The sequence below is a fragment of the Mustela putorius genome, unplaced genomic scaffold (genome assembly GCF_011764305.1).
Source record: "Mustela putorius furo isolate JIRA1106 unplaced genomic scaffold, ASM1176430v1.1 tig00004039_pilon_pilon_pilon, whole genome shotgun sequence".
NCBI classification, from domain to species: domain Eukaryota; kingdom Metazoa; phylum Chordata; class Mammalia; order Carnivora; family Mustelidae; genus Mustela; species Mustela putorius.
Window position 1 is genome coordinate 2,035,947 of NW_025422174.1, and position 13,234 is coordinate 2,049,180.

Below are 13,234 nucleotides of genomic sequence, written 5' to 3' on the forward strand. Positions count from 1 at the left end.
GGCGATGCTGCCGTCTGGTCCAGGTGTCTGCGTCTTCCTTCTGGGGGCAGATGGGGCTTGCAGCGGATTGCAGCCGTCAAGTTCAATGCCCGAGACAAGCTTTTGATTCTGCCAGGTGTGTCTGTGAGGCCGGGCGGGGCCTTGGCAAAAGGGCTGTCACTCGCCGGGTGGAGAGGTGGCTTCTGGGAGCTCCATCTAGATGGGTTTCCACCGCCGCTGCCCTCAAAATAGCAGAGGGAATTTCAAGAAAGACTTCCCTGGGTCCAGAGCAGCTTGGCATTTTTATTAGATCAAAATCACATCCAATAGAGCACTGCTCGAGTCGCTTCCTTTATTGAAATGGAAGCAGACAATGTTTCTGAAATAAACGTCGATGCCGACTCCCTGGGCACCCAGACGGGTCTGGGGCTTGGAGGCCTCTGAGACCTGGGACCCTGGGGGCTGAGACACCCAGGCCAGTGTTCACATCAGAATTACCTGGGGGGCTCCCCAAAACACGGATTGCTGGGCCCCGTCTCTGAGCTCCTGGCTCAAGAGGGCTGGGGCGGGGCCTGGGCATCTGCATTCCTAACGGGGTGGGCCCGAGGGACCCTGTTGCTGCGTCTCTGCGGACCAGCTTCCGAGCAGCCCTCAGCCCCGAGCCAGGACCCGTCCCTCCAAAGCTGCGACCAGGAGCGGCTCTGCATTTTGTCCCGTGCTTGGGCCCTTTGGTGGCTTTTGGGTGGAAACGGGTGCTTCTAGGGCCAATTCCTCTCCAAGCCATTCTCCTCAGATGGTTTTGGGGCTGTCTCCCCCATCTCCTCCTCCTAGGTCCCCAAGCGCCTCTGGTGGCCCCCCTGGCGGGTGTCAGGCTCTGTGCTGACCCCTCCCACACACACCCACAGAGGCCCTCCCGCCAACCCCTCCTGTCCCCGCTTCATTTCCCAGCCACCCACCGCTCTCGGGACCCTTCTCTGCTGACGGTGCCCCCACTAGATTGGAGATGTGGGGGGACAGGGGCCTTGTCACCTCAGCTGTGTGGCCACCCCAGGGCCTGGCCCACAGTGGGCCATCAGCGTGTGTCCAGCAAATGACTTAGCTTATTCCATCCCCTCGCGGTACTTACACTGACGACTATTTCTGTTTTACGGGAAAAGACACTTAGGGTAGGAGCAACCAGGTCATTTGTCCTGGGTCACAAATCTGGACAACTCACTGTGCTTTTGTTCTTCTCTGTGACTGTTTCTTTTGCCCAGAAACACGTGGGGGGCAGTTGTTAAAATACAGATTTCCCCGCAAATTCCAACTCCTTGGTTTGGGGCAGGGCCGAGGAATCCACATCGGGTAAGTCTGATGCTCAGGTGCAAATCCCAGGTGTGGGATGGACCCCCGTCGCCCGGAGGGCGCAGCTGGGCCTTTCCCCCGCAGGCACCCGTAGTCCCCCAACCCTGGCTCTGCCCGCAGCCCTGGCTCCGCTTTCCAGCCGCACAGACCTTCTCGCCTCCCCCGGCCACCAACGGTGCTAGGTTTTTCACACCTCCTGAAAACCTCATTTACCTGCCAGAACCCATTTCACACTCTGTTCCTTCTGCCTGAAAAGACCTGCCCCCTTCCTTCCTCCACTGGGCAAGAAACTTGTGGAATTGTGAGCTTCACAGTGCTTTCTGAGTCTAGTTCAAATGCCCGGGGGATGGCAGCCAGCCCCGCCTTGCCCCTCTGCCGTGCTGGTCATGTTCATCTCTGCATTGTCTAGAAGGTGGGATTTTATGGTGGTTACAAGCCTGGGCCTTTGGAGGCTGCCTGGGTTCAAATCTGGCAGTGAGACTGTGGTGACTTAACCTGTCCTGGCTTCGCTTTCCTTGTCTATCAGATGGGCATAGTAATGGCACCTCACTCAGATTTCTGAGGATTAAATGGGCCATGCCCATGAGGCACGGTGAGCGGCTGCCGGCACACGGTAAGGGCTGTGTGCCCTCGCCATTTCCGCCTTATGCGTCTGTCTCACTCACAGGCACCGGCAGGTGTCTCACTCCTGTCTGCAGACCCAGCACCCACGGCGGAGGCGGGCACACGTAGGTACCCAAAAAGCATGTCACAAGAGAGTAAAGGACTCAGCCTGATCCTGAGCACGAAAACAGATGAGCAGGTCGTGGGGTCGCCAGATGATGGACTCCAGCCAGGACAAGCCTGGGGCGGCCCCCGTTTGATCTCCCAAGACAAGCGACCCATAGGGTAGACCACAAACCCCACCCTCCCTCCCACACGGCTCTCACGCACACCCGCCCCTCTTCCCACATCCTTCCTTGTTCATTCGTTTAACAGATGATCAGTGTGTGTGGAATTAAGCGAGCCGCTCGGGACAGAGTACCAAGGAGCAGCTCAGCTAATCTGTGTCCCACGTTACGTACGGCCTCGTAGGGGAGCCGGGAGAAATCGAGTACATGGCTATTCCCGAATATGCCAGAGTCTCTGAAGTGCCCTCGGGATACACATCTGCAGAGTGGGGTTGACTTGGAGAAGCAGCCCCGGGGCCCTCGCCAAGGTGGTGACATTTTAGGAGTTGAAAAGGGACACGGGTGTCACTAGCTGAAGGGTCTCCAAAGCCAGACACCTCAGGGCCAGCCTTCATTCATTTCTCTCTCACTCCCTCTCTTTATAGAGGAAAGAATTGAGGCAGCGAGACAGTAGGGTCTGGCTGGACCGGCGAGTCCTCAAGAGCGGGCGTCCGCACCTCGGATAGCGCATGTGGGGCCGGGCAGGGGCGTTGGCGGTCCCCTGTCTCTCCGGTGCCGGGTCGGGCTGGGCTGCCGTGGGGTCAGAAACACCAGCGCCAGCCACGTGCCCACCGTCATCAGTTCCTTTACCAGCTTCAGAGCGCCTCGGACAAGTTCCACCCCCTGGGAGTGCCCCCGCCCCCCCTTCGGCACATTTGCGGTGGCACTGGCCGACTTGGCTTTGAAGGGCCCTTCCGACTCAGTGAATCCTTTCCGGAACAGAGGATGTGACTGCACGCCATTCAGCAGAGCTGAAAGCGGATCTCCTGGGATCCTGGTGCCCTGGGGGAGTTCGTGACAGCGATTTCCCACCGAACGACGGAGAAATGAGGACGGAAGAGACAGGACATTAAATGCGTTCATGTTCATTTGGGCCGAGGACTCTGCTAAGCCTGGCTGCTTCCGAGGGAATTTAAGGCACCGCGCTTGCTCTCCACCCTCTGAGTGGCACCTCGCACAGATCTCTTCCCACCCCGGGGCCGTGGCTCCCCGTCTGTGAAGAGAGGTGCTTCCCTCCAACCCCGTCCCACATAGGCATTTTGCTATTACTGTGTCAGTCTGAAGTCGGATAGGATGGACTTCTAGCTGGGGGCCCGCCGGGCCTGCTGAACCTTTGTAACTCCCCTTCGTTGCAGGTTCAGAGAGGAGAAGGTGCTTGTCAACAGTCACACAGCTTAAAAAAAAAAGAAAAGAAGACTAACAGACACAGCTTGTAATCAGTGGAGCCTGGATTGGAAACTTTGACGGCAAGACTGCAATTAGAGTTCTGCCCCCTAAGCCTGTACCCACAGGAGAGACTGACCGAGGAGCCTCGCATCATGCACAGAATCTCAGACCAGGAGGGGCAGGCAGAGCTCAGTCTCCAAGCTTAGGGATTACTCCGTGCTCCTCCAGTCCTGCCTGGTCTCTTCACTTGTCCCTTGCTGTGTGCCTGGCCGGGGGCTGGGGGCCACGGCTCTGGGATGAAAGTAGACTCAGTCCCCACCTGCACTGGGGTTAGCTGGGGAGACCCTCACAACTCAAAGTGACAAGCCCAGGGGGAGAGACCGACCAGCAGCCCGTCGTGCAGCCATGGGGGGAGCAAGGCCTGTGCCTGTGAGGTTGTGGGATGCTTCCCAGAGGGGGTGCCTTTGAAAGACTAGTGGGAGACTCAGTAACCAGGAAACAGCAGAGAAGGGCATCAGGCCGAGGGACCAGAATGTGTGAAGCCACGGCACAGAGTCCTGGAACAAGCATGCGGGCTGGGAAGGAGAGGTCAGAACCGGCCAGCCCCCAGACGGCTGTAAACGTGTTAAAATGTAAATGTCGGTATTGAAAGCCTAGGAGATTTTATTTTGAAATTCTGATTTTCAGTTTCCCTGAACTTTCTGGAAGATCTGAGCCCACATTCTCCATGGCAACAATTGGCCAGAGCTGAGGAATGGTTCCTTCTGGCTGCTTCGCCAATTTATGTCATTTGATCGGGCCCCGTAGACCTGCTGAGGTGTTATTCTCCAGTCTATGGCATCAAGGGCTTCCCCCTCCCCCCCTCCACCCCCGCCAGCTAGTGACTAGCCCCAAAGTAAAGATACTGCAAGAGGGAAAGTGCACCGGGTGGTGGTGGCCTGGGGGGCGCTCCTCATGCAGGGGGACGGAGCTCCTTACTCTCCACTATAAATGGCTCTGGGCCCCAAGCCCCTCCCGGGAGGCCAAAGGAAAAAAGAGGCTTCCAGTCCTCAGTGACAAACCCACCTCTGGATCCAGGCGACAAGCAGCCTGAGCTTGACTCAAGGAAGGATAGGGATCATGGCCTTTCCTCTTCCATCAAAAGGCATGATCTCTTTCTCTCTGTTCCCGCAGACGCTCCGGGGTTGGCCCCGTTGGCAATGGTGGGAACAGCTACGATCACTTCGAAATATTCATTTAGAAAAAGAATCAAACCTTTCTGCAATCAAATATTTGCTCCTAGATTTTTTTTTTTTTTTTTAAATCCAAACACCTAGATCTTGGCAGCATTCACTTCCAAAGAATGCAACCGTTCCAGTGGCTGGGGCCAAAACAAACATTTTTCCCGAGGCCAAATGGTTCCAGAATGTTTGCCAATTATTTCCCACCCTTTAAAAAATACACTAAAATTAGTAAAGTGCTAACATTAAAGAATATCCAAGGCAGAAAAAAACATCAAAGCACAAAACCCCCCACGGCCACCCTCCAAATCAGCACAGCCGTTCCCCCCCTCTGCCCGTGGCTTTCCAGGCTTTGCCATGTGGAAGAGCTGCTTTGGGGGTGGAGGAAGGGTAGTGAGCCATCTGTCTTTGGAGGTATGCAAGCAAGGGCTTGGCTTCACCAGGAATTCCCACCTCAGTGGGGCTGGCTACAAAGAACCTGCCTGACCCCAAAGGACAAGAATGTCTGAGCCTCCGTTAGAGCGCCATTAAAGACTTGGAACACATGTCTTTAATGAAGAAGTGTGGGGTCAGGAAGAGTCAATCAACTGCTTATCCTCACGGAGCGTCCATTCCCTCATCTGTAAAATGGGTGCTAGCTACTTCACAGGCGTGTGAGGCTAGAATCAAGTAGGGTAGAGACCTTGAATGCTAGGTGGCTGTTGGTTTTCTCTCTGGCCCCCCCAGCCCACCCACCGTACCCGTCTCTCTTCCCTCTGTTTCTCTCTCTGCTTCCACCTCCCCTGATCCGCTGTCGAACTTCTGTCTCGGGTCAGGCCATCATTCTCCTTGGCTCGTGGTCTGATGGCCAGGCTGGAGAGTCCCACTGGGGCAGGTGCTCCAAGATGAGGGAAACTGCCCAGGGCCTCCACGAGATGTGGGGTGCTTCCTGTAGGAGGGGAGATGTGAGCCAGGCCCTGAGGGGTTGATTTCCAGCAGGTACAAGGACGTGTTAGCAGGTCGCGGCGTGGGGTGGACACCGCTCCTGCGTGTCGGAGATGTTAGGGAGGCATTTGAGGGACGGCAGAGAGCAGGCTTCTGGGAGCCCAGGGACACGGGAGTCAGCATGTTGGACGAGGACCAGCTCCCAGCCCTTCTGCTGGCCCAGGCTCCCAAGAGCAGCGCGCGGCGGCAGGCGGTGGTGGAGTCTCTCTTCTTTGCCCTGGGCCAGGGCGCTGCCTGGACTGCCTTTGGGCTCACCCACGCACTCACTCTCAGTCCCTGTGTACGCCTGTTCTCCTTCTTTTGTTTGTTTGTTTGACAGAGAGAAAGATCCCAAGTAGACAGAGAGGCAGGCAGAGAGAGAGGGGGAAGCAGGCTCCCCGCTGAGCAAAGAGCCCCATGCGGGACTCAATCCCAGGACCCTGGGATCATGACCTGAGCCGAAGGCAGAGGCTTTAACCCACTGAGCCACCCGGGCCGCCGCCTGTTCTCCTTCTACCCCTCCCCCAGCTCCTTGAGCACGTGGAGACACTGTAGTTCGGGGAAGCCTGGGGGGTGGGTAAGTGGAGCGGCGGGGACGGGCTGGCTGGATGCGTGGGACGCGAGGCTGGCGGGCTGGGTGAGGCCGCGGCTGTGGCAGCAGGCCGGGCCCTGGGCGGTGGTTGCGGGAGGCAGAGGGCGGGTGAGTGGGAGGCTAGGCCGGGGTTTCCGGGGGGCGGGCACGTGGGGCTACGGGAGGTCGGGCCGCTGGGGGTGTGAACGGGGTGGGAGAGGCTGATGGTGTGTTGACGGGGCAGGTGCACGCGTGGGTCTGGGACTGTGGGCGGGAAGCGGGTCGGAGTGGGGTCGTGGGCACGTTGGTGGGCGGGAGGTGCATGGCGGTGGGTGTTGGCGGTGGGTGTCGGGGTGGGGGGGGTCCCGGGACGGGGGATGCTGAGCTGGGACGCGGGCGGCCGGCAGCTGCTGTGGGTTGACAGACGGGTGAGCAGCGGGTGCGTGGGGGAGGAAGGCAGCTGTGAGTATGACCAGCGCGTCTCTTGGCAGGACACCATCCACACGTGGGAGATTCCTGGCCCCGGAGCTCTACACAGGAGGTCCCCGAGCTGAACCGCCAGTGCTGGGTCCTGGGGCACTGGGTGTGACCGAGACCCAGCGTGGCCCCCAGACGTCAGACTGCCATCGGAAGCGGCCCCCCCGCCACAAGACCACCGGTCTGGTGCCCCTGGAGAGTTGGCCTGTGTGCTGTGAACTCGGCCAGCCTGTGTAGGAGACACAGGCCTGCCCTTCCCACCACCGCCTGGGGCTCAGGGCCCTGGACACGGAACCGGGGTGGCCTCAGGCATGCACGGGGCTGCACATGGCGACTTTGGGACAGCGACTCCTGACTTTTGCCACCGTCACACGCGGCACCCTGTCCACTGCAGCCAGGATGCCACGGAAGACACAGTCGTTGGCCCCGGAAAGCGGGCCGGGAAGTTCAGGGGGTGCCAGGCGGTGCAGAGCCCTGCCCGAGGCAGGGAGTGGGCGGGGCTTCCTGGCACTGGCACCACAGTGTGGGCACAGAGCAGGCACACAGCAGGGGCACAATAAATGCTTGTTGAACCTGTTTTCTTGCTATGTGTGGAGGCCAGTTGCTCTCTGGGCTGTGGCTGCCCCCCACGGCCCCACCCAATCAGGTCCTCAAGGACCCTGAAGGTGAGACAGCCTGAGTGTGCTGGGGTCAGGGCCAGACACTGAGGTGCCCAGAGTGGAAGCTGGGTCTGGGGGACTGGGGTCAGCCTGGAGCCAGGCCGGCATGCTGCCTTGGATTCCAGAAGTGTGCAAGGTAGGAGGTAGGGATGGGTTGGGCAGGTGGGAACCTTGGGAGACAGGGCCTCAAGCCCAGGCCTTAAGCTGCCCTGACCCCATGGGGATCCTTGACCCCATGTCTAGAGGCACCTTTATGTGGAGTCCTGGGGCTTAGGTGCCTGGAGAAACATCCTTATTATAAAGATGAGGGAACTTAGGGTCACAGAGATGAAGTAACCTGCCCAAGATAACAGAGCTAGTGAATGGCAGAGATGGGGTCAGAACCAGGACTTTAAGAAGACTCCTCCCTTTCCAGATGGGTTTCTAGAGCTTTCCCCCAAGTAGAGAATGTTCTGCAGACTTCCATACGTCCATCCATCACCAACCCTTTATCTATCCTCCATCATCCGTCCGTCATCTGCCAATCCATCCGTCCATCTGTCCATCCATCTGCCATCCATCCATCCATCTGTCCATCCATCCATCCATCCATCCATCTGTCCATCCATCCATCTGTTCGTCCATCCATCCATCTGTCCGTCCATCCGTCCATCTGTCTGTCCATCTGTCTGTCCATCCGTCCATCCATCCATCCAACCCTTCATCCATCCATGCATCCATCCATCCATCCTCCACTCACCAGGTATCAACCTTCCTCATATCAGATGTCCATCCATCTTCCTTCCACGTATGACCATCCTCATCATTTAACTCCATGTACCCATCTATCCTATGATACAGTTCACTGTGCCCCTACTATGTGCCAAGCACTGCCGTGAGCACTTGAGATAAGATATTGAGGCAACCCGATGGGTGTCTGTCCTCACAGAAGGGCGTGACAGAGAACTAGACAGATGGCAGTTGCACGGTGTGTGGCATGCTTGGTGCCCAACTCTGGGGGCCAGGCAGCCTGGACTTCGATTCCAGCCCCCCCCAACTTGAGACCTTAGGCAAGTGACCTAACCTCTCTGTGCCTCATCTCCATGGGCACATGGGGATAATCGTTATACCTACCTCGTACAGCTGTCCTGAGGGCTAACTGGGCTAATGTACGTGAGGCATTTAAACAGAGCCTGGCACATAGTGCTTTGTTGGTGTTTGCTCTCATCTGGATGGGGGAAAGTTCGGGGCTATGTATGGGTCTTAAAGGCAGCACCTGCTGGGGGAGGGAGGCGGCGGCAGTGGTCAGGAGGACTCCTTTGGGAAAAAGATGTTTCAGCCAATACATGAATACATGAAGGTTGTCTAGCTGTCAGGCAAGGGAGACTGTCAGAACATTACAGGAAACTTCCAGCAGCCCAGACTGTAGGTATGGAGAGAAGGAAGGGCCACAGGGGGTGCGGAATCCGGCCGCAGATGAGGTCGGGGAGCTGGGCCAGAGGGACACGAAGCTTCCCTAGGAAGCTTAGGCTTTATCCTGGGGTGCACCCCGCTGTGCATTCTAGAAGGATCTCTGCCGCCTCATCCCTCCCGGGCTCCGAGGGAGAGGAGACGGGTGGTCTGGTGCACACAGTGCCCCAGGAATGCGACAACGAGGGCCGATTCAGCTCGTCTGAATGGAAAGTCAACAGACCGATGTGTGGAGAAAGTTGGCAAAGACTCTCCGATTCCGGGCTTAGGTCAGGGGCGGGTCCGGATAGCTTGGGTCTCAGGGTCCAGGGGACACCCACATAGAGACGTGTGCTCATTACTCACGCATGCATTGACTGACCAAGTGATTCATTAGTCCATTTTCCATTCACTCAGTACATATTGTGCACCTACTGTGTGGGGCAGGAGACGGGTCTGGCAGGAGGATCAGGGCCCGCTGACAAAGATCTCGAACATCAGAACCAGGAGTTTGGGCTTCGGCCCCTGGGGCTGGGTTCCCAGGTCACCAGGCGTCCTAAGGCTCAGTCCTCAGCCAAGGTCCTTCTGTAGTTGGCGGCTGGACCACCAAAGTCCAGGAGATGATTTTAATTGACATACGGGCAAAAATTTAATCTATTTTAATAGTTGTGTTTATGTCAATGTGTATTAGGAAAAACTGTATAACGGGCTCCTTAGTGTCGTGATTTCACAGACGCTGTTGCTTAGGACGAAACCAAAATAGGCATTTAAGTAAAAAGACAAAGAACTGGTTTGAAGAAAAATACTCAATAAATAATCGTGCAAGTGGTATGTGGTTACGGTATGTGGACGGCCCAGTGAAGGCCTTTCTAACCCCCTGATCCGTCCATCCATCGGTCCTCCTGTCCCTCTGGGCACCTGTCGGGCAGAGAGGGTGAGCCCCAGCTGTCTTCCCGTCCCGCAGAGCCAGCGGCGAGAAGGCTGCCGGCGAGGGGAAAGGAAGCTTTGTCTGGCCGGCCCGAGGCCTGGTCCCAGTGGCCCCTGCGGAGTGTCCCTGGGAGGGTGGTCTTCACGCAGGGAGGAGGGAAGACCACACGGGCTGAAGGCAGGAGGAGCGTCCCCGCATCCACGCTCCCCGGGCTCCTGCGTCCACGTCAACCCCGACACGCCTGCGTTGGCGGCTGGTGCTATGTGCGCGCCCGCTGGCCCCGAGCACGGGCTCCCAGCTGGTCCGGGACATGGACGGGCTTGCGCGGGCTTGGGGGCCTGCCGTGGGGGTGTGCCTTCTTGTTGGCTCACACAGCCCCCTCTTCCCAGGGGGAGCCGTGGGGACCCCAGCCCAGGGCTAATGGGCAGGCCAGGCCTCAGGAAGTCGTAGAGCTGACCTGCCTCTTTGGCTGGTGGCTGTGAGGAGCACTCGTCCCCGCCACCCTCACCAGAGCCAGCCTCTCCTGGTCACACACTTGTCTCCGTAGGGAACGGAAGCGTCAGCTTGATTCATGGGCTTCCCTTCGCACTGGGGGGGCTTGTCCCCTGGGAGGAGGTGAGGACCGAGGAAGGTGTTAGTTCAAATCCCGAGACTGCCACAGACCCGCGGTGGGTCCCGTTCGTCCATGAACCTCTCACGGAGGGGAGGGCTCCCGCGGGCCATGCGCGACAGTGCAGGGGCCCCGCCATGGTGGGTCAGGAGGACACAGTCCTCACCTTCACGGAGTTTGTATTCCAGCGAAGAGACAGAGATGACTCAAATCATTCCAACAACAAAAAACTATCACTTCCAAGCGGGAGGAGTGCGATGTAGGCCAGCCCAGAGAAGGCCCGATTCATGCTGGGATGGAGCGGCTGGGCCTCTCAGGAAGGGCTGCTGAAGGAAGCAGCAAGGGAGTATGGGTAGAAGCCACAGCACGTTCAAAGGCCCTGGGGTTGAGAGGAATGTTGGGTGTGGGCTGTGACAGGACACAGCACTTGGAGCTCGAGGTGAGGCCATGACGTCTGCTGCTGAGCCATTGGGTTGGAGGGGTTGGAGCCTGTGGGGTCTGCGGGTGTGGCCAGGTGAAGGCCACAGGGAACCACGGGCAGGAGGATTTTCAGAGGAGGACATGGCTAGTTCCTCCTGGCTGTGTCGGGCCAAGGCCTGGGAGATGGGGTGCAAGACGGAGGCAGGGTGAACAGAGAGGGGGCTGCGGCAGGTGACCGTGGGGGGCTCAGGCCCGGGGGGTACCAGGGATGAGCTAACCCTGCCCCCCATGCCGCCTGGGGATGGGTGAAGGCGCGAGGCACACCAGGGCTTGGCTGGCTGTTCTCTGAGGCTCCTGTCTGGGCTTTGATGCTGCACAGACGGGGACATGGAGGGCCACTTGGGGCCATGGCAGGAATCGGGGGCATGTCCTCTGAGCGGATGAGTTAGAAAAGCGCCTGACCTCCAACCACAGGCGCTGTGGCTCCGGGGCCCATGGCTTGAGGGGGGCGGGCTGCACTTTGGCGCCACTCACCCCTCACTCTGGGGCTGTGGCCGGGGAACAGATCGCACCGCCACACGGGCGGACGGCCCCGCTGCGGGACTGAGGACCAACAGCCCAGCCAGGGACCGTCAGTCATGAGGAAAAACCCATCTCCTCCGTGTGGGGATTTACTGCCCGGACAGACAGGAAATCCCGGCGCGGGACCTCTGCCCTGTCCCTGGCACTGCCAGCCGACGACACCCCGGTAATAGCTTTTGGGGACACATTTCATCCTGGGCTGACACCAGCGAAGCCTCCACCTATGGGGAAGCCCTGGCAGGGGAGTGGGCTTCTGGCAGGAGGGGGCTGGGCCGAGGGGGCTGGGGGCTCCCTGGGATGCCAGGGGGAGTGGGAAGGGGCTTCTGTGTGGGAGCAGTTCCACCACAGGAGGCTGAGCTCGCAAGTCCCGGCACCAAGCCCGCCCCCCCACCCATTCTCGGGCCCTCCTGACCCCCCCCCCAAACCTGGAAATGGCCAGAGTGAGTGTGGGCGGCCTGGGCGTACAGGGTGGGCTGCAGAGAGAGGCGAGCGGTGGGGAGAATGAAAGAGCAGAGGCTGAGCCCTCCACCGGTGCTCCTGAGGCCGGTGCCCCTTGTGGCCCAAGGAGCCAGCGGACGCTGGGAGGTCGCCCTGAAGGTCAGGAGGGGCCAGGGGAAGGGGGTGCGGGTTTCTCTCGCGGGGAGCCCGGGTACGGGGCCGGGAGCCCCAGCTCAGCCCCAAGGACACGGTTTTGTTATGAAAGCCTCAGTGTGCACAGCTGGGGCCCTATGGCCGGGAGCACAGCCCCACCCCTGCCAGATGCACACACCTGGGCACACTCCAAGGCCGCCTGGGCTGTGCAGGTGACGGGGTGGGGGACACCGGCAGGGCCCGAGACAGAGGGGCCATGAGTGACCGGGACAGGTGCTGCCCGTTCTTGGAGAGAAACGGGGGGTTGTCCAGACCCCTACAGTCAGCCGGATCTAAGTGGGCTGAGTCACCAGACACTCCTCTGAAGGGGGTTTTAGGCAGGTTGGGAGCTGAGGATGTGGCGGCAAACAGGCAGAGGGCTGGGGCAGCCGCCACCTGTCAGAGTGCAGTGACAGCCTCGGCAGGCTCCGGGGGGACCATCGGGGGCCTTCTGCGGTCGTGGCGCCCGTGCAGAACTGTCTGGAGACCAACGAACGCACACACACACACACAGAAGCAGGTCCTTCCCACTGCTGGACAGAGGAAGCGGGTCTCCCCGGGGACAGAGGCCAGAGGCCGCTCTTCCCTAGGCCCCTCGTCAGCTGTGGCCTGGAGCAGAACCCCAAGCCGGGGGCCAGCCTGTGCCCACCCACCCCATCCCACCAGCGGGACAGGACAGTTACAGTTTCGGGTAATTCCTGCCCAGGGCCAACGCGTGGGGTGGGGACTGCCACCTCCCCCATGCCGAGGTCACCGCACCCGAGCCCTGCCTTTGTGCCCCGGGGGTCTGAGGGCCCAGGAACTCCCTCCTCTGACTTCCCAGGGAGGAACCAGCTCTGGGGCGTTCGGGGAGCCACAGGCTGGTGGGGGAGCAGGCAGGCAGGGAGATGCTGGGGTTATGCGGGCTTGGTCACTGGTTTGGCTCACTTGGGTTTGCCTGGTCTAGTTGAGCCAACATTTACAAGTGAGATTTCCCATTAAAAATAGATAAAACACCTGCATTTCTGGCTTTTCTTAAAATCCTTGAAGGTCTGGTAACTCTGGGACATTGTCGCTGAATCCCACTGTCCCCCAGAAGGGACATGCTCTGTGCTGCTGACCAGTTCCTCCTGGGCCGGCTTTGCTCCTGGACTGCAGACCAGGGCTCTGGCTCGGGGCTGGGAGGCGGATCATGGCCCCGAAGCCGGGCTGCCCCGCCGGGCCTCCCAGCCCACGCAAGGAATACCGAATGGCCTTGCCTGCCCTCCCACAGCTCCGGGGCTGGCCCAGAGATGCCACCACGGAGGGACGTTGGGGAGGCTCGCCAACACCGGGGGCCAGCGCGACT

General features: G+C 59.5%; 1 protein-coding gene across 5 annotated transcripts in view; it reads left to right on the forward strand.

Annotated features, from left to right (window-relative positions):
- The window catches only part of GSG1L (GSG1 like), a 189,703-nt gene extending 182,476 nt beyond the window's left edge, over nucleotides 1-7,227 (forward strand). For all 5 annotated transcript variants that reach the window (XM_045072584.1, XM_045072585.1, XM_045072580.1 and 2 more), the window contains one exon: nucleotides 6,665-7,227. In XM_045072584.1, the coding sequence (XP_044928519.1) occupies nucleotides 6,665-6,762 (98 nt within the window). In that variant the 3' untranslated portion in view covers nucleotides 6,763-7,227. The remainder of the gene's footprint in view (nucleotides 1-6,664) is intronic.
- The last annotated feature ends 6,007 nt before the right edge of the window (nucleotides 7,228-13,234 follow it).